This window comes from Furipterus horrens, unplaced genomic scaffold (genome assembly GCF_987537825.1).
Source record: "Furipterus horrens unplaced genomic scaffold, mFurHor1.1.pri manual_scaffold_11, whole genome shotgun sequence".
Taxonomy (NCBI): Eukaryota; Metazoa; Chordata; class Mammalia; order Chiroptera; family Furipteridae; genus Furipterus; species Furipterus horrens.
In genome coordinates, this window is record NW_028327181.1 from 80,455,170 (window position 1) to 80,481,710 (window position 26,541).

The following is a 26,541-nucleotide window of genomic DNA, read 5'->3' on the forward strand; positions in this document are numbered from 1 at the left end:
TGCCTCTGGCTGGGTCTCAGAGCCAAGAGGGCAGTGTGGCACTGCTAAGCAGCGTGCCAAAGTTAATCATTGGCTCTGCAGAGTACATGGCCGATCAGGCTGTTTTTGTGTGCCTGTTATTCTATTTTACGTAAATCACCCTGAGCATGTTTGTATCAACCTACTGATGATGCACTTTGATCAATAGATTTTAGACAAAAGTGGTTCTTGAGTCCAAAGATCAGGGCAGGGTTGACCTGCAGACTGGTTACAGGGTGTATAAAACTGGCAAGACGCAGGCTGATAGCAGAGCTATCACCTCCAAGTCTGCAAGAGCTCAGCTGACAGCTTCCTGAGGGACTGGGGAGTGAGAATGGAGGAAGGCATGAATGTCCTCCATGACTTTGGGATCCAGTCCACACGCTACCTCCAGGTGAATTACCAGGACTCCCAGGACTGGTTCATCCTGGTGTCCGTGATTGCAGACCTCAGGAATGCTTTCTATGTCCTCTTCCCCATCTGGTTCCATCTTCGAGAAGCTGTGGGCATCAAGCTCCTCTGGGTCGCTGTGATTGGAGACTGGCTGAACCTCGTCTTTAAGTGGTGAGTAAGAGCCATCAGAGAGAAGCTCAGCAAGGAAAGAGGCTGGCGTGCTTTCTGGAAATGTCTGCCCATCAGAATTGCCTTCTCCATGCTAATCAGAAAGCCGCAGGTTACTCACCTCCTGACTTTCAATCAGCTACATAAAGAGAGAAGACAGAGAAAACCCTGTCAGTGAGTTGAAGATACAGGAAAGTCTATTTCATGTGGACAGAAGGCCAGCTGGACTTAGTGAAAAGTCTGAGTTATAGGCTATAAGCGAAGAACCACAGTTTTACTACTTCACAGCAGAGCAGGTAACATAAAGATAGATGTATGAAAGAAGAAAAAGGATGTATGTAAAAAGGAAACACATAGATAATTTAAAAACTTGCTGTGTGAGTAATGAGAAGGAATCCAGAGAACTGGGCTGTGTCCAGGCTTTGTTCAGCCACGTATCCATGGCATGTCCTGGGCAAGTCCTAGCAACTCTCTGAGTTTCTTTTATATAATCTGTAAACTTAGTTTATCTCTGGGACCTTAGTAATTATTATAGTGAACATTTATTGAACATTTAGTATGCTCCAGGTCACGTGCTAAGTGTTTTTCTGAAGGTAGTTCCTATATTATAGATAAAGAGACTGCACCTAGACCAACATGGGTAGTAAATTCCAGAGGCGGGATTTAGACTCCAGCAGGCTGACTTCAGGAGCAAATCTCTTGAAACCATTTTATATCCACTGCTGATAAACTGACTCTTGGAGGGGGTGAAGGAGAACCCTGATTTTAACATTTGCCAATTTCTGTTTATATATTCCCATTATAGCCACTTTCAAGCTACTGATGGGTTTGACTTGCAAAAATCCTGAATATTTTCCAATTATTAGCCAGTGCCTGCTGACCTCGGCATGCTACTAGTTTGGCCTCTCTTTCCTCATCTAGAAAATGAGGAGCTGGACCAGTTGCTCTCTAAGATCTTTACCATCCCTAAAGCTACCCATGACTGTTATCAGATGATTCTTAAATCTCTTCCAGCTCTAATATTCTTTCCCCATAAACAATAAAAGTCCTTTAGAATAGAAAAAAAATTATTGGGCTCAGAAGCCCAAGTCATATTGATGGGATTCTGAAATTTCTGTTGAAAAATCTACTAAGTTTTGTCCATAAAATCCCCTATTCAACAGCATGACTCTAAAAAATAAAAAGATAGCCCTAACTGGTGTGGCTCAGTGGGTTGAGTGCCGGCATGCAAACCAAAGGGTCGATGGTTCAATTCCCAGTCAGGGCGCATGCCTGGGTTGAGGGCCAGGTTCCCAGTTAGTGGTGCGCGAGAGGCAAGCACACATTGATCTTTCTCTCCCTCTCTTTCTCCCTCCCTTCCCCTCTCTCTAAAAATAAAGAAATAAAATGTTTTCAAAAATAAAAAGATAAATGCATATTCCAAACATCTGATCTCAATTAAAAACAATGGATTTTCTCTGAATTGGTAGAGGTGAGTTAGTGGCTGTCCCATTTTGATGAGCAATCATTATTCCACCACCGCAGTAAAGAAAAAGGGCATGCAGGCTGACTTCTGACACCTCTTTCCACAATGAAAAATATATCTAGTCCAACCCTGACTGAGTGACTCAGTTGGTTGGAGCATCGTCCCATACACCAAAACGTGACAGGTTTAATCCCCAGTCAGGGCACATACCTAGGTTGCAGCATATGGTAAGCAACTGATTAATGTTTCTCTCGCACTTCTCTCTCTCTCTCTCTCTCTCTCTCATCAATAAACATATCCTTGGGTGAGGATCTCTTTTTTAAAGAAAAATATATCTAGTCCTTTTTAAAAGGAAATGATTTGTCTGAGATAGTCTGTTTCAAAGCAAAGAGGATACAAAGCAAGCACCTGAAACTAAGTATGTCCTTAAGAGGGTTATTCTGATGGTGAAGAATGCCACATCTCCAGGAAGAGGCGTGGTGTCTTTGGGGCTGAGGCTCATTCTCTGATCCCTGAGGCCTGAAGAAAGAGAAGAGGGACCTGGTGGAATATGAAAGTTCAAGTTACAAACTATAGTTCCATAGGCACCCTTCCAGGACAAATTTTTCTTGTAGTTTATTTTTATTTGAATAAACAATACATTCAAATAGTTCAACATTCAAAAGTTATATAAAGGATATACTATAACAGGCCTTCCTCCCCCATCTTCCCAGTCACCCAGTTCCCCTTCCTGGAGGTGGCCAATCTCCCAGTTTTCTGTTTAGTCTGACACGAATATTCTTCTCAAGCTTCTCCCTCTTCTCAAAGGGATAGGCTTCTGACAGAAGGGTTCCTGAATTCAATAACTCCCCACACCTGCTCTGCTTCTCTACAGGATTCTCTTCGGGCAGCGGCCATACTGGTGGGTCCTGGACACTGACTACTACAGCAATACCTCCGTGCCACACATAAAGCAGTTCCCAGTCACCTGTGAGACTGGGCCAGGTAAGAGTCCCACCCTCTACTGAGAGAGAAGATACGCGGACCTTGCTCACTGCGGACACCTACTGACATTGTTGTGGGTAAAGCTGTCTTTGAGGGGACATGAGGAGAGCCATTCCTTTGAGCTTTTTCTCATCGTCGTCAGTGTGGTACAATTCCATATTTTAACTGACTTCAAGAAGGCCTTCCTAAATAGCATATTGCTGCTACTTTGGAAATCTGCCTAATGTTACCAGAACTTTAATTGCTCATCCAGAGAGGCAGGCACCCTCACGGGCAAAGGGCTCATGAGAATAAGTGTGCTGTGGCCCTTTGCCCAAGAAAGGTTAAGCCCTAGAGGCCTCAGGCCCTGGCTGTCCTTCCCAGAGGCCTGACCTGGCCTGGCAGCTGTGTCCTCCTGAGCTGACTGTCCAAACCCACACACTGCCTGTATTTTGCTAGTGGCAGCCACACTGGTTTGTTCAATCAAATGACATACTTTTGTTTTTCAGTAGGTAATCAAAATATCCATCCCCTTCACTCACCTTAGGTCTGATTTACGCTTAGGAAGGGTGCTGGCATCCCTTCCTCTGGGACCCTATCCCTGACCCCCAAATTAGGGCATGGCCCACAGTTATTTGTTCTCACAAACCTTCTGTTCACTTCAGACCATATTCATTCGTTCAGGTATTTATTGAGCACCTACTCTGTGCCGGACACTGTTCTAGGAACTTGGAATACCTTAGTGAATAAAACAAAGATCTCTGCCCTTATAGAGCTGATATTTAAATGGTGTGTCATGCACACACACAATATAGAAAATCATAACATAAGTAAAATATATAGAATATTAGAAGATGATAATTTAGAAGAGGAAGGAGGAGGAAGTGGAGGGGAGAAAGAGAGAAGAAACGGCAAGGTGTTGCCTATAGGGCTCCTGGAAAAGCAGACTCAGGTGGAGATCAGCATGCAGGAGGTTAGCTGCTCTCAGGAGCAACACTTATGGGAAGGAACATGGAAGCCAACCACGCAAAAGTCTAGCTGCAATTCAGCCTCAGCCAACTCCATAGGGAGCTCTGAAACTGGGGATGGCCCTTCAGAGTTGCCTGAGTTAGGTCAAGAGGAGCAGGCCCTTATACTCTAATATAGACCAGTGATTGGGTGCAGGCCACCCCTGGGGAGAGGGTAGCCCTGATCAAGATGGCTCTCTTCAGTCCAGTGCAATGCCCAGAGGAGGCTGAGAGCTAAGGCCCATCTGTGACCACACTCTCAACAGCTGGAAAAAGAAGTCCTTCTGTCCAGAAGGGGATCTGGGTGGCAGGTGGCACATCTCAGGACCTTGTATGTCTCAAGGTAGAGGGATCAGGAATGGGAACTGGTTGCAGAATTAAATAGGGTGGTCACCGTAGGACTCATTGAGAAAGTGAGATGTTAAGCAAAAACTTGAAGGAGGCAAGGAAATTAGCCAGTACATTTCTGGAGGAAAAATTATCTGACCAGAAAGACTAACAATGCCAAGACCTTGAGGTGGGAATATGTTTAAATGGAAAGCAATAGGCCAACATGAGCAGAGAAGAGGGCACAAGAAAAGTGGAAGAAAGGTAATGGAGGGCAAATCAGTTTGTAATTATACATTCAGTGCTCTCTAGACTGTATATAAGTACAAGAATTGGGCCTTCTCTGGTTTTGCTCACCACTGTACTCCCAGAGGCTAGCCCAGTGCTGGGCTTGTACTAGGAGCCCTACAGATACTTGTTAAATAGGCGACTAAATGGGTAAATGAATGGATGTCAAGATGGATGGTGGATGGACAGATGACACCCCCTAGCAGTCTCCTGGATGGAGACTTTCACCCTTAATCCGTTCATTCATCTCTTTTCTGCCCTTTAGGGAGTCCCTCCGGGCATGCTATGGGTACAGCGGGTGTATACTATGTGATGGTCACATCCACCCTCTCTATCTTTCGGGGAAAGAAAAAGCCCACCTACATATTTCGGTAAGAACTCAGCCCTGGGGTGTGGGTGGTGGAGAGCAGGAGGTGGCTTTCTCTGTAGCTGACACCACTTGCTCTTCCTCACATCTCCCCAGCCCACCCCACACTTTGGGTTGCTACTGATAAGAGTTGTGGCTTGTCTGCTGAAGGTAAAGATTAGAGTCACAGACTGTTAGGGCTTGAAGACACCCACAAGTGCACACCCTCATTTTATAGATAAGCCCCTAACCTAACGTGGTGAAGGGGCTTCTTGAGATTAGGTGGTGGTTGTATTGAAATAAAGACCCATTTCTGTGCCAACCATAGAGTTGTCCCATCCAGATTAAAATAAACAGAGAAACGTAAGACATTTCTCCTGTAGGGAATTCTGGGTATGCAGCCACTGTGCAAATAAAATTCTCACATGCAAGGGCTCACCACGTGCCACAGGCATCTTTGAACAGTTGAGGACAGACATTCCACGATGGCATCTAAGTTTGCTAGGCTTCAACACTCCTTCTGAAGCTGTTCTCTTTGCTGAAGGATCTGTACAGTATCTGGGTTCTGTTATGGCTGCCTCTTTCTTTTACAGGTGTTTGAATGTCATTTTGTGGTTGGGATTCTGGGTCGTGCAGCTGAACGTCTGTCTGTCACGAATCTACCTTGCTGCTCATTTTCCCCATCAGGTTGTTGCTGGAGTCTTGTCAGGTATCACCAGCTCTGGCTCCCTCCCTCCCTCTCTCCTCGCCTATCCAGTTTCTCCCTAATCAGGACAAAATCCCGCATTCTAGCCATGTTCTGTAGTTATAAATGCTGTTAGCATTTTAGTGGGTTGAAGGCAAGGGTGGATAATTTGAAATGATTAATTTCTAAAAAAAGTGCCCAGACCTACACAATTAAGTTTGTTACAGAAAAGTGGCACTACATCAAATTACCTGTCCAATTAAATTAGCCTGAAATCTCCAAGATTTTTACGTTCTTTATTTCTTACTGATCTTCAGTTGGGAGTGGTTCCTAGTTTAATTTTAAGGAAAAATTAACTAATTAACACAGTGTCGTAGGAAAGCTCTTTATTTAAATAAATTTATTCGCAAACCTAAAGAAACCCACAGATGGTCTTTTTAGGTTCAGAGTTTTAAATATTTGTGTTTTCTTAGATCAAGTTGATAAGGGGCAGAAAAGATTTAGGTTAAATGTAAAGAATTTCTTGACTTTGTGGGAGGCATTGGAATATAAAACTTTAAGGAAACTGTGAATTTTTTTTACCTGGAGATCTCTAAGAGCAGAAACAGTGCTTAGAACAAGAGAGATAATGATTCCGTGGCAACTACAAAAGTAACACAGCATGCAGTACTGGGTTCCATGTTTGAGAAGGAGCCTGGAAGCCAGCTTACGTGAAAAACCTAAGCATGTGTAGGTGAGAGAGGAGAAGAACTATCTTCAAATGTGTTAAAGGGGCTCTAGATTTACAACTTAACCTCTGCAGAAAGAACTGAGACCAACAGATGACATTAGAGGGAAACAGACTTCATTCAGCTCAGCAAAAGAAAGAACTTTTTAATAATTAAATCCATTCCAACATGAAATGGGCTGCCCAAGTGGGAGTGAGCTCTCCAGCCCTGAGGGTGTTTAACTAGAGACATGAGAACCCCCTGACAGGAAACATACATGCAGTAGGAGGGTGTGTGTGACGTGACTCTTCCATCTGAAAGAGTCTATGGCTGAGAAGAGTTTGGAGTCACATATGAGAATAAACCAGGTGACCCTCTAGCATTTATGATTTAATGGGTGACAGTTGACATGTCACACACTGGTTCCCAACCCACCTCTAGTTGAAGGTCCACAGTCTTTCCTATTTCTCATCATCATTCTTTCTCCTGCCCAGGCATTGCTGTTGCTGAAACTTTCCGCCACATCCAGAGCATCTACAATGCCAGTCTCAAGAAATACTTTCTCATTACCTTCTTCCTGTTCAGTTTTGCCATTGGATTTTACCTGCTGCTGAAGGGGCTGGGTGTAGACCTCCTGTGGACTCTAGAGAAAGCCAAGAGATGGTGTGAGCGGCCAGAATGGGTCCACATTGACACCACCCCCTTTGCCAGCCTCCTGAAGAACCTGGGGACACTCTTTGGCCTGGGGCTAGCTCTCAACTCCAGCATGTACAGGGAGAGCTGCAAGGGGAAGCTCAGCAAGTGGCTCCCATTCCGCCTCAGCTGCATCGTGGCCTCTCTCGTCCTCCTGCACCTCTTTGACTCTTTGAAACCCCCAGCCCAAATTGAGATGATCTTCTACATCTTGTCCTTCTGCAAGAGTGCAGCAGTGCCCCTGGCATCTGTCAGTCTCATCCCCTACTGCCTTGCCCGGGTCCTGGGCCAGCCAGACAAGAAGTCTTTGTAAAGACTGTGGGACCTTCAGTATTTAAAGTCAATGACTGTGCCAAGGACTGAGGGCAACTGGCATCTTCTGCCAGCCCACTTTGAGGCCAGAAGTACCAGAATCAGCTTGGGTGACCCACTTCCTCCTTTGCAACCCTAATTGTAAGGGGGGATGTTTTTTGAAAAGCTAATAAGGGTATTTGAGAATACCCTTGTCTGTTAGAAGTTGAATAGTTCTGGATTTTTCTCTGAAGACTTACTTGTTCTTCTGTCAGACATACACAAGTCAGACTTCAAGAAGGGACAGCTCATAATCCGAGGCTGGGAATCCCAACTAAGAAGGCTCTACTCATGCTCATTCTTACCCAGAAAAGGAGAAAAGTGAAGTGGATTTAATAGGAAGAGAAGGATGGATTAAGGAGGATTTTTTAGTGTCTCGAATATCATGCAAATTATGTCAAACAATACCTAAATGGCTTTGATTGTACTTAAATCTTTAGGTAAGGGACTCTCAATAGTGGAGGACCAACTTAAAGTGTAATTAATAGGTGGTTAGTGGCATAATTCTGCGTCTTATATTTTTCGATTGTATATCCATGGTCATTGTATTTGCTAAGATTCCTGAATGGCTTCAGGGACCCAGATGTATACTACAGCAGAACGTTTGGGCACAGTCAGCTTCTTCTGCATCACGCTGGATCTCCCCCGCCCCCCCCCCCCCCCATTGGCCCAGCTCTGCTTTCCCCAGAATTCCCCATTGGCTCCCCGCCCCCCACCCTGCTGGATACTCTGATGCCTCAAGGTGACTCTGGTGGTGCTTTTGTTATGTTTCAGTTAAGCTTTAAAATCTTGGGCAAAAAGGCAAGGAGGGGCAAGGATTCCCCTCTCCAGAAGGTCACTCCAATGTTACTTTTGATTCCTGGAGGGTAACCATGACTCCTTTCACTATCCCAAGCCAACCAAGAGCACATTCTTGGAGAGAAAGCCTCCTTGCCTGTTTTCCAGTCTCAGCTGATTTGCAGAATATGTCCAAAAAGAAAAAAAAAAAAAAAATGCTGAAGCCTATTTATTTGAGAGCCCTTGTTTTTGCTACTAATTATATAATTCACCAAATAGCATTCACACCAACCTTCCTGGTCATAACATCTTTGAAAAGAAAAATATATATGTGCAGTATTTTATTAAAACAACATTTTATTTAAGAATGAAGTCTTGTTAATTACTATATTTTAGATGCAATGGGATCTGAAGGTTCTAATTCTGCCTCAGCTAAATTTTTAGCTCTTTCTCTATTTCCCTAAACAAACAATTTAGTTTCTGTGTACCTATGTTTTCCTTTGGAGAAAAAAAAAAGATGCTTTATCTTGGGTTGGCCAGAAGTCCCAGTAGAGTTGGGGAGGCTCATAAAGCGTCCATGAGGCACAGATAGAGTTAAGTATATCAACATAGGCTCAATGTTTTTGGCCAAGATTGAACATTATTTACCAGGCTACAGGTCAGCATAGGTTACTCTATGGGATCAAACCACAACTTGAGGGCAGACTGGCAGGGTCATTACCAAACTAAGCAGTCAGGGAATGTAAGTTGTAGCAGCAGAACAAGACTAGGGAGACTCTGGAATCCATAACCCTGTGTCAGCAAGGTTTGGGGTTATAGTAAAGAAAGTCTGAACAGGAAAAGGCATAGCACCAAGGAGTGCTCAAGGACGCTATTGCAAGTTTTTCTATTTATTTCATGCCGAGTCCAAAGGCCTTGACTCATCGGCATAACCCTGGGTCTCCTGAGGGAGAGATCTGCTCACTCACTTCAGACCTTTGAAATGGATTTATTTAGGGGAAGTTGAGTCCCCCTACCTGATTTTGTTTCTTCAGTGGGTACCAGGCCCCTAAGAGACTCTGATGGTTTCAGCAAGGAAGAAGAAAAATGGTCTTGTTCTGTCTGAAATGAACCTCACTGCTTAGGCAGGGCCTCCATCCCTGATGATTTATTTGTTCTCAGGGACCAAGTCCAGGTTCCTTGCAATGGGATTCTAGCAGAAAGTAAATAGTATCCCTGCCTCCAGCAGTTGGTGAGTCTGATAAGGACTCATAATAACAGATAAAATTTATTGAGTGCTTACTATATACCAGACTCTTGTCTATGCATTTAATTTATTTATACAGTTAAATCTCCTGACATCTCTGTGAGGTGGGTGCTATAATTTACCCTCACATTACATATGAGTAGGCACAGAGGGGTTAGGTATCTTACCCAGAATGGTGGATCCAGTTTAAGAATCAGGCAGTCAAGACTCCAGAGTCCATGCCCCACCCTCTACCTACCTCATGCCTGTACCCATGATGCCAGTAAGATGGGCAGCTGTATCAAACCATCCTGCAGATACCAGATATGATTCTTAATTCAAGCCACAGAAAATTTTATTTCTTGTTGGCAAAGGACATTATAAAACTTAGAATAATCCTCCCAGTAAGCTAGTATTTGTTTCTAAATATGAAGAGATCATATTTCAAAGCTATTTCATAAAATAACTATTTGAACAGGCACAACCATGTAAATTTAACAGCAGTGTCAAAAACAGCTTTAGCTGTTTGTTTTCTTTCTTTCAAGAAAGAAATTAAAGTCATGGTCAGACTATCTGGGTCAGACAGTAACGTAACTTACTATTTCTACAATCAAGTTAGAGCAAAAAGATAGAATTATCACAAAGAATTTTTGGTGTAAATTCATATATGGGGGTAGAAAATAAAGAGACACTCTGAAAGATTGTTTAGATCAGAGACTCCACAAATAAAAGGATTGCTACCTTTTATGGGAATGGGCAAAGTCTAGAAATGGACAGTCCTAAAGCCTTAGAATTTGTGATGGGTGAAGCCCAGAAAAAGTGTCAGCCCATGATCAGCTCATAATATAGCCATTGTATAAGCACATTTTCACCACGGATCTCTCCCCAAGTTATAGAGGTAAGTTTGCTTTTGAAATGACTGTGAATTCTCAGGATTGGAAATAAATTTAAGGACAATTTTAAACCCAGGTTTGTGGAATGTTATAACATAATTTGATAGATTGTTCTGGTAGTCTATCAGTTTTAAGGAGGTAGTTTGGGGATCACACACACACACACACACACCAATTGTATTATTGCCCTAGGAAAACAGACCCATTAAGAAAGTACAACTTCTACTCTCTGGGCTTATGCTGCTGCAGCAAAGGCTTTTGTTTTTGTTTTTGTGCTTTAACAAAATTTATATAGCTCTTTAAAAAATTTTAGCAACTTTTAAAAAAGATTTTATTTATTTAGTTTTAGAGGGAGGGGAACTGAGGGAGAAAGAGAGAGAGAGAAACATAGATATGAGAGAAGAATATTAATGGGTTGCCTCTTGTACGGGGACTGAACCTACAACCCAGGCATATGCCCTGACCTGGAATCAAACTTGTGACCTTTAGCCCAACCAATTGAGCCACACTGGTCAGGGCTATAAAATTTTTTTTACAACTTGTGAACCCTCCTTGTTTTATTTTTTTTGTTTCTTTTTTAAGTATATTTTATTGATTATGTTGTTACAGTAGTTCCAATTTTTTCCCCTTTGTGCCCCTCTGCCCAGTAACCCCCTTCCCTCCATCAGTCCCACCCCCCTTAGTTCATGTCCATGGGTCGTGCATGTAAGTTCTTTGGCTTCACCCTTTCCTATATTATTCTTAACTTCTTCCTGTCTATTTCGTACCAACCAATTATGCTTCTTAGTCCCTGCACCATTTCCGCCTTCCCCCTCCCAGCTGATAACCCTCCAAATGACCCCCATACCTATGATTCTGTTCCTATTCTGATTTGCTTAGTTGGATTTTGTTTTTATTTTTTAGATTCAGTTGTTGATAGTTGTGAGTTTGTTGTCATTTTAGTGTTCATAATTTCGATCTTCTTTTTCTTAAGTAAGTTCCTTTGACATTTCATATAATAATGGCTTGGTGATGATGAACTCCTTTAGCTTTACCTTGTCTGGGAAGCACTTCATCTGTGCTTCCATTCCAAATGATAGCCTTACTGGATAGAGTAATCCTGGTTGCAGGTAGCCTTTCATCACATTGAATACTGCTTGCCAGTCCCTTCCTCCCTGCAAAGTGTCCTCTGAGAAATCAGCTGATAGTCCTATAGGCGCTCCCCTGTAGGCAACTCTCTGCCTCTCTCTTGCTGCTCCCAGGACTCTATCTTTATCTTTTGCCTTTGGCATCTCAGTCATGATGCGTCCTGGTGTGGTCCCCTCTGGGTCCAGCTTGCCCGGGACACTCCATGCTTCCTGGACCTCTATGTCCATCTCCTTCACAAAACTTGGGATGTTTTCTTCATTTTTTTCAATTCTTGCTTCCTCATTCTGCACTGGTTGACTGTTTTTTTCTTCCTTATGTTCCAAATCATTGATTTGAACCCCGGTTTCCTTCCCTTCACCATTGGTTTTATGTGGATTTTCCTTCGTTTCACTTAGCATAGCCTTCACTTCTTCTCTTATGCGTTTGCCACACTCAAGCATATCTGTCAAGCCTGTGAGCATCTTTATCACCAGTGTTTTGAATTCTGTGTCTGTTAGGTTGTCTATCTCCTCATCTGTGGGGTTGGCTATCTCCTTGTCGCTTAGTTCTCCCACTGGAACCTTGATCCGTTCCCGCTTTTGGGCCATACTTCTCTGTCTCCTTATTCCACAGACTCCTGTGTTTGTTTGCCTCCGCATCCCAGGTAGAACTGTCGCTCCTGTTACATTGTAAGGGGTGGAGTCTTAAGGATTCATCAGTACAGGGTGACCTGCTTCACCACGTTGTGGCTCTGTATATGGGGGAGGGGTCCGAGAGGGAACAATGCCACCAGCCCAGCACTCGCCACTTTTCCAGGCACCTCTCCCACTTCTGCACCGGACTGGTGCCCCTCTAGCTGCTGCCCTGGCTGTCGTTCCCAGAGTGGGTGGGTCTGCGGATGTTCTAGGTCCGTGGGAGCCCTTTAAACAAGCGGACTCTGCTGAGACTGGCAGTTTCTGTCTCCACCCCAACCCCCACTGGTCTGCACAGTCAGAAGCAATGAGGCTTGATTTTCCCCAGTGCTGAGACCGTGAGCTGCACAGTCTGGTGAGGAGCTGGGAACACTCCCCAGGTGTCCCTCCTGACTTTTTAAAACCTGGGACTGCGCTTTCCGCCTGCCTGCTGCTGCCGCCACCACACTGCGTCCTCTGCACCCTGGCTCCGCCCCTCCTACCTGTCTGGATGAGTATTTCTTCTTTATATAATTGTTTGCTGGACTTCCATGCAGTTCAGTTTTCTGGAACGTCTGGTTGTCTCTAGTTTTGAGGTAGTTGTATTCCTTCTTAGTTGTGGAGGGAGATGCAGCATGTCTGTATACGCCTCCATCTTGGCTGGAAGTCCCAACAATTTTTTGGAGATATAATTTACATACTATACAACTTATTTGCTTAAAGTGCACAACTCAATGGTGTTTAGCTTATCCAGCGAATTGTACAACCATCACCACAAATCAACTTTAGAACATTTTCTGTCACTCCATAAAGAAACCTTATACCCATTAGAAGTCACCTCCATTTCACCCCAACCCACCCAGCCCTAGGCAATCACCAATCTACTTTCTGTCTCATAGATTTGTCTATTCTAGTAATTTCATATGAATGGAATTATAGAATATGTGACTCTCTGTAACTGACTTCTTTCACTTAGCATGATGTTTTCAAGGGTCATCCATGTTGTAACATGTATTAGTACTTTTTTTTTTACAGCCACACGATATTTCATTATATGGATATATAAAAGTTTGTTTATATATTAATTCATTGATGGATATTTGGATTGTCTCCACTTTTTGGTTATTATGAATAATGTTGCCTTGGACATTTGTGTACAACTTTTTGTGTGGAACCATGATTTCATCCCTCTTGTGTATATATACCTAGGAGTGGAATTGCTGGGTCATATGGTAACTCTGTTTAACCCTTTAAGGAACTGCCAGACTGTTTTTCCAAAGGCTTAGTAAGGAGGTTTTACAGTGGTTTTGGTTTTACCATGTCTTTTGATCTCCTAGGATCATACCCTGTATTATAACCTTGTCTAATTCTTTACCTTGGAAGAGTTTTAAAGCAAGATTGATCAGGTGATGAGATTTTAATGATGAAATGTCAATGGGCTCCTACTTTTGTTGGCAATGACTTTATTCTTTCAGTATGCATTTCAAGAGCATTTCATTTTAAGACATATCTGGATATTTGAAGTTCAAGCCCTTATCAATTGACTAGTTTGTAACCTGTCAAAATTTGCTGAGTTGTTTCCTTGAAAACCATTTCTTTAGCTGTTGAATTATTAACACTTATTGATTTTTCTCTGTAGTAACTGCCAAACTAGGATAGTTGCCTTTAAGGCCTGTGTGTATAAATAAAATAGTACAATATCATTTGTAACCAAGAGTTTTTCAACAGCCACTTGAAAATGGAAAACACTCTGGCCAGATAGCTTTCTGATGATGTTGTTAAGGAAAGAATCAACTAGAAATAGTACAAAGAAGCAGTCAACAAAAGCTACTTCTATTGGAGAACAAAAACCTAGTGAATCTGGAAGAGAAACTAGAAATTGTCTAGTCCAGTGATGGGCAACTCAAAGCCCCAAATCTAATTTCAGAGTAAAAGATTTAAAAACTGCCATTGGGTTATTACTTTTCAATAGGAAAAAAAGCTATAAATATTTTATTTTTCCTGAATTGGCCCTTATTGTTTTTTAAAGTTGCTCACCATTAATGCTGTTCAAAAAAAAATTTTTTTTTTCATTTTACAGATTCAGAAATTAAGGCCTAGAGAGATAAATTAGCTCCTCTAAGTCACATAAGTAACCTGTTCCCAGGTCTCATGATTCTTAGCAGAAAGAAGTCTCCCCTTTGCCTGTCTTCTGCATTGCCTGAGCTGTTATGTCGACATGAAACAGTTGAAACAGAAGTAAAACACATAACTAAACAGTGAACCCGCTTATTTGAACCTGATCCAGGGTTTGTTAACCAAATTAAAGCCACAACTAGAATAACTGTGTTCACAGTGGCCTGTTTCTAATTATGTGCTCCTCTCTTCCTTTGCTTTCATAAATCATTCCAGGGCAGAAATATAACTACAACAAGAAAGAACATGGTGTTCTTATGGTTTGTTTGTTTGTTTGTTTGTGTTTGTTTTTAGCAAGAGGGTAGTTTTGCAGCCAGCAAACATTCGATGCTTTCCTTTCTGTCGTCTTCTCTCTTTCTTCTTTTGCTCTTCATGTCCATAGTCATTGCCTTCAGATCAGCTCAATGCAACTCCAGCGTTTAAAGGCTGGTAGGACCCTTCTCATTCTGCTCCTTTATTCGCTGCATTACTCCCTACCCAAAAGCAAAAAGATTGAAAATCTAATTCCTTTCTCCTCCATTGGGAACAGCTTGGGACTCCTTGGCCAAGCATGCCGACACAAATTGATCTTTCCATCTCCAATTGTCACTCTAATCTCCTCCTTCAGCAGCAGCCCATTGGCAACAGGCAACTGAGCCCTATTTGATCCGCCCTAGTTGTGGAGTCAAGTGAGCCTTTGAGAGATCTAATTTGGCTTAATTGATTTGATCACCCAAGTGGCATAAATCAATTTCTTTATTTTGGTCATGCCTTCAGGCTGCCAATGCCCTCCTAGCTGGTCCCTTCCCCCAATACAATGACTGCAGTGGAATGACAATGGCATCATCTTTCCCTATAGACTGAAGTGAAACCACCATGGACACAAATGCATCAAAGCCTCCAAAAAGTTCCTTCACTTCAAAAGCCTTAGGTGAGGCCCTGGAACCTGACAGGGACCCGAGTGGCTTCAGGAGAAGTTGATTCAGCAGGCCCAGTCTTGGACCCGGCCTCCAAGCTCTGTCAGCAGGTTTGCTGGTTACACTGGCTGCCCAACAGCTATCTCCAGAACTATGTCCTTTCTCGTTTTCTACCTACAGTGTTCTGTGCAACTATACAACATGCTTCTAAGAACTTTCAAATGAGCCCACACATAATGACTGGTGAGTCAAGTCCCCAAGTTGAGTGGGTGGCTGAGCTCAATCCACTTTAAGAAAAATAAAAGACCTGGGAAGGATTCTGCCCACTTTGGGCTCCTTCACCTGAAAGAGTTCAAGATTTCCAATCAGTTACAGGTTTTCTTTGGGGATACCTACAATACTCAATCCTTGAGGAATGTTAATTGGGGGAAATGAATTTGAGGAAGAACAAGAGAGTATTGGAAAAAGAACTTGGTGGGGGGAAGAGTTGGAAATGGAAACAGAATTTCCCTCAAGTTTTACTTTTGGCTGAGCCTGCTGAGAAACCCAGGACAGAGAAGATGAAGTTGGAATGTTCCATCCTCTTCATAGATAGGGGAGAATCTCATGCTATTGCCAAAATACTATTATTTCCACACGAAATATCTAACGCAACAAAGGTTCTCAACTGAAGGCAGTTTTGCCTTTCCAGTGACGTTTGGCAATGTCTGGGAGGGGTGCTACTTGTCTCTAGGATGTAGAGGCCACGCAAGCTGCTGAACATCCTGTAACGCACAGGCCTCCACCACGCAGAATTATCCTGCCCGAAATGGTAGTGGTGCCGGGATTGAGAAACCCTGACCGAAGAGGAGAATCATCACAATTTACCTGAAAGAATTTTCCTCCAGTGAATGTTTTTCAACTCAGCATCAGAGCACTGCTGTGCAAGCGGGTCATTCTGGCGTGCCAGGCAGCCCCTCTTCCAGTTCTGTCTGAACAGGGAGAGCCGGTGCTCTAAATTCTAAAATCTTTCCTTCCAACAGGTCAGCTTGTTAAAGTAACTGGAATCATTTGCCTCTGGGTTCATATGAGTAAAATCATTCTTGCCTCTGGGTTTCTGTAGAGATTCTGAAGCTGACAGTGTTACTAGGTATCCACAGATGTGGATCTCATTAAACACAGGATAAAACGTGTAAAGAATTGAGGGGTGGGGTCTGGCAAGGAGCCATCACTTGTAAGAATTTGGTGGACTAGCTGCCCTCCCCCTGCCCCTGAAAAGGCTCTGGATATACTTAACAATGTTGTTTAATCACCAGGGAGAGGAATGAGAACAAAACATACCCTTAGATGAACAAACAAGGATTGTAGCTAAGACACACTGCAACACCAGTGCCTAATCCCACTGGATTTGGACTTGACTTCTTTGGAGAAGGCAGAAGAGATGAGGTACTTCCTTGATGTCTCATTGCTGCAAAACTCAGTGTCCAACTCTGCTGGTACAAACTCCTGTTTTAATTTCTATTACTTGCTGATGGAAAAAGCCTAATCTGCTTGTGTCTTACTGCCCACGTAAAGGTTGAGAAAGGAAAAAACCAATCCCATACCAGGTAGCCTTCTGATGATGATGTGAAAGTAAGAATTCACTAGAAAACACATTTTAAACTCTGTGTAATCTTTAATGATAATTCATTCCAATGACTATTTCCTTGCTTTCTAGTTGTTGAATATTAATCCATATCCAAGATATATTTAAAATATTCTATATACCTTGAACTTGCCACAAATATCTATCCATCTTCTTCCTGTTTTATTTTTTATAGCTCCTTGATTTAATATTCTCTTAGTTTCCTAATATGGCCGTCTGGTTTCCTATTAACTCTTTCATTTCCAGTTGTTCTTTTTAATCCTCACCCGAGGACATGCTCATTCATTTTTGAGAGGGGAAGGAGGGAGAAAGAGAGGGAGAGAAACATCTATGCAAGAGAGAAAGCATCAACCGGTTGGTCACCCACACACACAAACCCCACCCAGCACATGCCCTGGCTGTGAATTTAACCAGCGACCTTTTGGTTTGCTGGATGACACCCAACCAACTAAGCCACTCAGTTGTTTTGTTTTGTTTTCTTTTCTTTTCTTTTCTTTTGTTTAAAAAAGAAGTATGAGTCAGGCTGTAGGTCTGACTCTGTAATAGTAGTGACGGAGAGGGTGTTACTTTTTTTGTAAATGTTTCTTTGGCATCTCTGATATATTCTAGCCTCTGAAATCTAATTTCCTCCTCTCTGCCCATTTAAAAAATAGGTTCCTGCAGCTGGGCTGCTTATTGGTAAGCTCTCAGCAAGGTCTGAGAATTGTTCTGCCAGGGGACAGTAGACTGATACCCAGCATGTCTTTCTGCAGCACTCCAATCCTTTCCTGGTGTTGCTAGATTCTACAGCAAAGAGTTTTGATGCTAGAGTTCACATTTCCTCATGCCTTGGCGCATAACTATGAAGACTTTGCTGCAAAACAAAACCTACTGGTTGATTTGGATTGTAATTTTATATGCTCAACTAGCTCTTTTATGCTCAAAATGATCAGACCCTGGAGTGTACTACAATAGATATTGCAACTCACAAGCAACTTTACAAAAAAGGTATCAAACTCAACTCTAAACTCCATGTTCCTTTCCTCAAAATTCAGTTCCAATTATTTTTTTTTTTTGCACCAAACACATTTTATATAGTTGTAAACTTTCTATTTAGTGTTTTTTGTCACTTAAAATAATTTAATCTACACATTCCCTAGAGCCAGCAGGGGCTACAGTTCTGTCATTTAAAATAGTTCACTGGTCTTCCCTTATGTCACTATACCATAATTTGCCGAATCATTCCCTTATTTGGCATTTGGCTTATTTCCAATTCTTCACTCCTATAAATAGCAGCACATGAACATCTTTGCACAAATTACATTTTTTTCCCTTTTGGGTTATTTCCTTGGGGTATATTCCCAAAACTGGTATTAGTGGGTCAAAGGTTTGAAAAGTTTCATAGCTCTTGTTACCCATTGCCAGAATATTCTCTAGGCAGAGTTTGGTACAGTTGAGCATTTCAAATGTTAACTGGGTTTCCCACGATATACAAAATTAACTTTCCTCTTATTCTTGCATAATCTTTGGTAAGGGAGGGAGTTACAAAATTTTGAAACTAAACAAAAATAAAGAGGGAGGCACTCTTTCTGTAGCCAGAGAGGAGTTTTTTAGGCTAACTTGAGAAAAGGCTTTCCCACCAGTGCTGGGGTGAAATTTCTGTATTCCACGCTGAACAGAAAATGACACCCAATGTCTGTGAAATGTGTCAGCTAATGAGATCTGAGGCTGAGAGAGTTCCAGGGAAAATGCAAAACCGGCAATGACAAGTGATCAGGAAGCCTTGGTAAAGAGGTGGGGGGGAGAGGGAGAAAATGAAACAGATGGCCACTCTTGTCATCACTGCCTTTGGGGCAGTGGCACCACCAGCGAGAGAAATAAACTGGTCTGTGCCTTTAAGATTCAGATTATCCACCATCTGGAGGTGACTTCTAAGAACTGTGAATGCTTGAGGACCTTGGTCTCCTTGGTTTAAGAATCAAAACCAAATCAAAACAAAGCAAAACAATAACCCACTGAGTCATCCTTACCATCTGGTTCCTTGAGCTAATAATAGTGATGATGATGATATGATGATGATGATGGTGATGACAGTGATTGTGATGATCAACATGCACTAAGTACACTATGTGTCTGACAGTTTTTTAAAGGCTTCACACATATAACTCATTTCATCCCTGCAACAACCATTGTTATCCCCACTTTACAGATGAGGAAACAGTATTGGAAAGCTAAGAAACTTTCTCAAAGTTGCAGAGCTAGTAAATGTCTGAGCCAGATTCAAACCAAGTCAGTTAACAACCATACCTTTGCTCTGACCACTGCACCATACGGCCTCAGGTGCTACAATACAAAATGGCATACATAGTTAAATTATGCACTAGAATATTCAATTATAGGCCCTGACCAGTATGGTTTAGTTGGTTGGGTGTCATCCCACAAAGCAAAGTTTCAGTTCCTGGTCAGGTCACATGCCTGGGTTGTGGGTTCAGTACCCAGACAGGGTGCATACAAGAGGCAAATGATCGATGTTTCTCTCTCACATCAAAGTTTCTCTCCCTCTCTTTCTCCCTCCCTTCCCCTCTCTCTAAAAATAAATAAATAAAATCTTTTTTAAAAAAAGAATATCCAATTTTGGGTTCTTTTAAAAACTGAATATTTAAAATTATTTATTTTCTTTCTACTCATCTAAATTGACACAATGAATTATTCAAATGTGTCTTATTTAAATTTCAATTATATATGTGTATATATATATTATAATATCAAATATGATTTTTAAAAGCCTAAGAAAGAATGAAAGGCAATACCCCAAAATGACAACATGGAATCATGGGTATTTTTTCTTTCCACATTTCTATCTCAATTGTCACACAATGAGCATGTTACCTTTCTTTCTACTCTTCATGTTGAAAGAAAATTCAAGTGAAAAGTAAAGTGCAGTGAACTTCTATATACCTTTCATCTAAAATCACCAATTATTCACATTTGCCATATTTGCCTTATCACTCTCTCTCACTGTATATATGTACATATTCTTATTTTTTGATCACTCATTTAATGATAATTAGCAAACATCATAACTCCTTTACCTTGCAAATACTTCATGTTTTTTCCTAAGAACAGGATATTCTCTTACATAACCACAGTAACATATTTCTTTTTTAATCCAAAAGAATCTTAGTGTAAGAAAAACAATTTTTAAAAAACTAAGGCAAACATAGTATTTTCTGTTTTAATACCTTACACTCTAAGCTAAATGACCTTTCCTTGCTCACTGAAGTTCAGCTGCCCTGCCTAATCCTGTCCACATGCCCAGCTGTGCCCCGTCCATGCTGGTGAACCTTGCAGAACACCCTTGACTTCTTGATATCACTGCACCTCAGTTTCCTGTCAGGGTTCTGTGTGTCTTTGTACCAATCTATGCAACTCTTTCCCTCTCTGAACACCAAGCGGATTATTCAATTAATATAACATTTAGATTACTATTGGTTTAAAATTGATATCTTCATTTTATTATGTATTGAAAAAAATTAAACCCTAAAGGTTTTTAATTCTTTTTTTTAAAAGATAATCTCTTACAATTATCACTAAGGGGTCCATCCTAATTTAATTTAATAATTTTTTAACTACAATAATGTATTTACTTAACAAATATTATCGAGCATCTACTATATCTCAGATATTGCTGAAATTACAACAGCTAGCACTTTGAGCAATTACTATGTCCCAGGTACTTCACCTGGAATACCTGAGCTAATCCTCACAACTATTATCATTCCCATTTTCCAGATGGGTAACCTGAGAAGTTCAGTTATTGGCCCAAGGTCCTGTAGCTGGTCAGAATTCAGGTCCAGGCTGTCTGCCTCTATCCAGAACCTATACTCACAGGCACCAGGTAAACTGCGGGGGGTGCCTTAATGGAGGCTCATCTGTGGGGTCGCGAGGGCACTAGCATTTGTGAGATATTGGTGACTCTTGCCTTAGATGGGGTTGCTTGTGGTCAAGGGAGAGATCCAAAAGGCAGTTCCATTTTTCTGCTTCTGGGCTCTAGCAGATAAAATAGATAAAAGCAAGAAAATTATGGCCCTGTGAGTGGGTAATTATATCTGTAAAAACTGACAATGAAGTCTTGGCCTTAATTTGGCTTCTAGGACATTCTTGGTATTTCTTGGCTCTGTCTAGCCACTCCTCCCCTCTCTCCTTCGCCAGCTTCCTCATCCTCCTTCATCCCTGCTTGCAACGTCTCAAGGGCTGAAGGCTCTGTCTCAGGACTCATTTTTTTTCTCATGTCCTATTCAAGATGTAAACTACCATCTGTGTTGTGTATCTGCACTCCTGTTCCTGCTCCCTCCTGCAGCTGAGGCCAAGGCTGACCTCCGCGGACTGCCTCAGGCTCCCTTCCTCAGGGCTTCCGTTTGGGTTTTGCACATGGGAGGCACAAGCAAGGAATGACTAGGGAGTGAGACCAGGGTATTTATTCCCAAGGAGTGTTAAAAAAAAAAAAAAAAGAATTCAACTGAATGAATTTGAAAATCTAAGTGGCTTTATTAAGCATCTCATCTAGCAACTAGAAGGGTGAATCAAAAGAGTTGTACGAAATGGAAGATTTTTATAGGAAGAAGGATGGGGCAAAGGAGCTATTAACAGAAGAAAAGAAAGGATTATTTGGGGGCCGGGACACCTTTTCTTTGGGGGAAGAAAACAAAGGAGAGAACCAACATGACAGAGCACCTTACTGGTGCTTACCCAGAAAATCCCAGCCTGGTTAAGATTTTGTTTCTGGGAGAGGTGGAAACTGCAATTGGATCAGGTATTAAATTTAGGTTTGGTATCATGGGCTTTTAGCACGAGGCATGCTGCCTGGGGCCTGTGTTTTCTTCTTTAACAGATGTCACTAAACTTTGGGGGTGCCCCTTACAGAAGTCCACAGCTACTGCTGAGCCCTCCTCCTCCACACAACTCTCTCTGGTTTCCAGGAACGCTTCAACGAGGGGGCTGGGGGTAGGGGTGGGGGGGATCAATGAGGAGTGGAGGATGTAATGGCTCCCTGTTTGCTGGCCCCAGGATGCTGCACTCTTTTTTATTGATTTCCTTCAGCCCTACCCACGCTTTCATAAACAACACCTTTCCTAAACTCTCCTGAAAGTATCTAGCTGGAGCATGCCATCCGTTTCCTGCAGGGGCCTCTACCTATCCCCAATGCCTGTCGAGTGAATATCCCCTATCCAGACCAACGTCTGCTATCTCTAGAGCTGTACAAAACTGTCTTGATATTTATAACAAACCCCTCTGAACCACACCTGAGTTCATGTTTGGATCATACCTAAGGATGGGGACTGGTTGCCAGGGGAACCAACCACGGGATTACAAAATTGGAATTTTTGATTCCTGTCATCCACCTCCATGAAGGGAAGAGGAATTAGAGGCTGTATCAATTGCCCATGGCCTATGTAACGAAGCCTCCATAAAAGCCCAAAAGGATGGGATTCAAAGGGCTCTGGGCTGGTGAACACATGGGGAGAGTGGCTTTCTAGGAAAGGGCAGGGAAGCTCTGCACCCTTTCCCAGTGCCTGGCCCCATGCATTTCTTCCATCTGGCTGTTCCCTGAGCTGTATCCTTTTCTAACAAACCAGTGATCTAATAAGTAAAATGTATCTCTGAGTTCCATGAACCACTCGAGCCCACAGAAGGGACTACTGTAAACTCCGATCTATATAGATCTATAGCCAGTCTGTCAGAGTACAGGTGACCACAGCCTGAGCTTGTGAATGGCATCTGAAGTTGGGGCGGGGCAGTCCTATAGGAATGTGACACAAACTCCAGGTAGACGGTGTCAGAATTGAGTTGAATTATAGGACACCCAGCTTGGGTCCCAGAATTGCTCGTGGGTGTTTCCCTCACACACCCACACAGGACTGCTTGTTGTAGGTATAAGAGATATGCGTCCTGCTTCACACATTGGAATTGAGCCCAGAACCCAAATAGGTAGGAATGAAAATAACTGCTAAAGAATACAGAGGTTCTTTGCAGGGGTGATGAACATGTTTTAAAAATGACTGCAGTGATTATTCAACTCTGTTGATATACTAAAAATAAATGAATACGATAGTTTACATGGATGCATTTTATGGTATATGAATTATATTTCAATAAAGCTCTAACCCTTACCCTCCAATATATATATTATATGGCCTCCATGAGCCGGCCTGATCTGGGCCTTACCTACCTTGTCGCCTCCACGTCAGTCCGTGTACTATAGCCTACGGTGCCACACTCCAGCCTCTTCTGGGGTTTTGCACAGCCCTCTTCTCAGAACACTCTTGCCCCACTTCACACAGTAAATTCCTCCCCATTCAATATCAGTTTCTCAAGGAAACCTCCATGTCCCCCCATCCCCAGCCTAGGAGAGCCCTGGCTAAGCCCATGTAGAGCCCCCTTTACTCTAGCAAGTGTTAGTGTGTGGCTGTCTGAGTCACGTCTGTCTCCACCACTGGACTCTAAGCCCCAAGATGGGCAGCTCCATGCCTGCTTTGATCATGACTGTACGTGACCTCAGGGTCTAATGAAAAAGGAGGTCTCAGTAAGTCTTTGTTGAACAATAAATGAAAAATATACAATTATTTGCTGCCAAGTTGGAAAACCAGCTAACAAATTATAGATTCAAGTAGTTTAGAGTTCCACAAATGACTCAATAGAAAGACATCCTTAGGCACTCCCAATTCGAAATTACAAAGAGGTTGAAAACCCAAAGGAACAGGGCAGGCTTTTATAGAAACATTGACCTCTTCCCAGGAGAACTTTCTCCCCAGTAGGCAGAACAAACTGAACAGCCACTTACTAGTAAGTCATGTTGCTGTTTTTCAAGATAGAGGTGGACTGTCCAAGTTTCTAGGGTAAGGGGGAGAGTGTGGCCCAAACCCTCAGCCCTATGGGCTCTCAGCGTAGGACTTGTGCTTTTTGGTGGCAGTCACTGACCTGCTAGTGGCTTAACCAACAATGACTGCGTTGCTTCCACCGCCCCTGTGAACTATAGTTCCCTGTCACCTTTATGATACTTCGAACATCATAAAAGCAGGGGAGACACAAAATGCTTAGTAGTTACATAAAGTATTAAGTCTGTGTCAGTTTTCATCTCCATCATCTCTCTGTATTTTTCTTATTTTCCTGGGTTCCCTTTCCACGGTTACTTGACACTCTCCTAGGTTCACAGAATGTTTTCTTCATATATCTTTGTAGAGCTACAGTAATATTCAGAAACTAAAGAAAAAAGAATAATATCTCTGACCAGCCAAGGTTCTGACTTTGCATCGTAAACCACTTGATTGTAAACCAGGATATGGACCTGCTTATACTTTTCAAACTGAGCTTCCATTTTCTGTTTAAACTTGACTTGATAACATCAATAAGGCTTTTAAAATTCATCCCTTGGAACCTGGTGTCTCTTACCAAAACAACTCATTCTACAGTCTTGCTCAGCCAACTCCCACTGTCTTATCATTCAGATATACAGTATTGACTGTGTTTGTTACAAGTATTAAAAACATATATATGCCTTCTCATATCTCATTATGATTAACAGTGAGCTCTGAGGTTTCATCTTTCTTCTTTTAGAATGTTTGGGTAATTCTTCATCTTTGAAAATTTTGGGGTTGACTGTGAGACCCCAACACACATACTCTCTGTTTATTGTATGCGATCACCAGTCTTGATTAATCTTTCCTGTTCTTGGTACATTGTCTACTTTTTTCAGAACTATTTGTCTCACATTAATTTCTTGTAGTCACAGTTTCCTGTTTTTAAAAAAAGATATAAACCTACTAATTAATTTTAAAAATCCATACTTAGCCCTGGCTGGGAGGCTCGGTTGGTTGGAGCATTGTACAGTACAACAATATTGCAGGTTTGATTCCCTGTCGGGGCACATACCTAGGTTGCAGGTTCGGGTCCTAGTCAGCGCACATACAGGAGGCAAACGATCAATGTTTCTCTCTCACATCAATATTTCTCTTTCTCTCTCTCTCTCTTCCTCTGTCTCTAAAAATCAATAAACATATCCTTGGGTGAGGATTTCTTTTTTAATAAAATGAAATAAAATAAAAATTACAAAATTAAAATCCATATTTATTGACACTCTTCCATTAATTAAAGTTAACATATCCTGTTATATTCACCCTTTTAATAAATCATATATCAACTTTTTTTGCGGTCTTTCACACACTCAGCTTGTTTCAATTAATAATATATTTTTTTTCATTTTGATGTCAAAATTGTTGCAATTCAGTCAGTGGTTTCCTTCTGCTTCCATCACTACCTGCCTTAAATCCTTGTTTTCTGGGCTCAGTCTATGTTTTCCTTGCTCCAAGATGCAGAATCATCCTCTAAGAAGCCTTCACTCCTTTTAGTGAGTCAGGGGTTGGCAGAAGCGCTGCTGTTGATGGGCTACAGTCAGGGTCAGAACCAGAAAAAACACTTTCTGTTAAAGATCTTGAGTTTACAATGCTTTTTCCAATTGAATTGACATTTCCTTCTCTGTTTTATTCCTCATATGCCTTGCCAGCCGCCACTATGCCATTCCTGTGTTGACAATGATGTCTATTGGATTGGTCTCCTTGTTCTAGCTGACTAACCTATCCTCCTTCATAAACAGCAGGAAACACACACACGCACGCACACACGCCAGAGCCAGCATTTTCTCCCGTGCGTTGTTGGAGGCAGCCAGCCTCCTGATAGTCAGACAGCCTTTTAAGACAATGACTCCTTCTGGTAAAATAATAACTCGAGCATTTCAAGGAACGTTGGTTGCTGTTATTTTTTTGGTCTTGCTGAGTTGACATTTGGGAAGGTGACATTTGAACTCACAGGTTATTTTAATTTTTTAAAATTATAGCTCTTGGCCTGGCCAAGTGGCTTAGGTTGGAGCATTGTCCTGTACACCAAAGGGTTGCAGGTTTGATTTCCATCAGGGCACATACCTAGGTTGCAGATTCCATCCCCAGTTGGGGTGCCTACAGAGGCAACTGATGGATGTTTTTCTCTTACATTAGTGTTTCTCTCTCTCACTCTTTCTTCCTCTCTCTCTCCCCCGCCCTTCTCAAATCAATAAAAACATATCCTCATGTGAGGATTTTAAAAAAACATAGTTCTTGCTTTTTCTGACTAGAAAAATATCACACAAAAGAATTATAAAGAAGACTATTTCCCTAAGAAGTGTTGGAAACTACTGTAAAGTATAAAGATGAAAATGGGAACAATTTAAAGATTTTTATTTTTTTAAAAAAAGCCAATCTCATCACCCAGAAATAATTCCAGCTAACATTTTGAAGTAAGAAGTATTGAGTGTAACAACAACAACAAAGAAAAACCAAATCAACATGGAATTAAATAGCTGCTGATCTTCAGACAAATATTTCATCAGGTACATTAGAGATTTTTCTAAAAGGTAAAAAAATAAAATGTAAAAAATATTAGGAATCAGTTGGACCGCTATGATTTTATCCCCAACTTATATAGTTGTAATGAAAGTCATCAAAATGGTATAGTTCTGATTTAAAAGTGTGTATTTATGAGAAAACATCTCCTGAGTTAAAACGTCCTTATAATCAAAATGGCAGAATAAAAACTGTGGGGTCTAAAAGTGTCAGGCTTTCCCCAATTTTTTTCTTTTTTGTTTACTATACTTTGCTGTGTGTTTTTTATTTTTAATTAATTTGAGAAACATTTGTTTCTAGATAGTTAAACTTAGTCAATCCCATAAAAATCTGAAGACCTCTCTGACATGTA

At 41.8% G+C, this 26,541-nt stretch overlaps 1 protein-coding gene across 1 annotated transcript; it reads left to right on the forward strand.

Moving 5' to 3' along the window:
* The first annotated feature begins 254 nt into the window (after positions 1–254).
* On the forward strand, positions 255–7,818 carry G6PC1 (glucose-6-phosphatase catalytic subunit 1). Its single transcript, XM_090291575.1, has 5 exons — positions 255–582; positions 2,919–3,028; positions 4,895–5,000; positions 5,569–5,684; positions 6,862–7,818. The coding sequence occupies exons 1-5, from the start codon at positions 353–355 to the stop codon at positions 7,371–7,373; spliced, it is 1,074 nt and encodes a 357-aa protein (XP_090147701.1). The 5' UTR covers positions 255–352; the 3' UTR covers positions 7,374–7,818.
* Positions 7,819–26,541: the final 18,723 nt, after the last annotated feature.

Bases quoted from the DNA above. Each gene is read 5' to 3' on its own strand.
- G6PC1 (XM_090291575.1), top strand. From the start codon at position 353: ATGGAGGAAGGCATGAATGTCCTCCATGACTTTGGGATCCAGTCCACA. The intron at 583-2,918 runs GTGAGTAAGAGC...GCTTCTCTACAG, and splicing joins CTGAACCTCGTCTTTAAGTG to GATTCTCTTCGGGCAGCGGC. The intron at 5,685-6,861 runs GTATCACCAGCT...TCTCCTGCCCAG, and splicing joins TGTTGCTGGAGTCTTGTCAG to GCATTGCTGTTGCTGAAACT.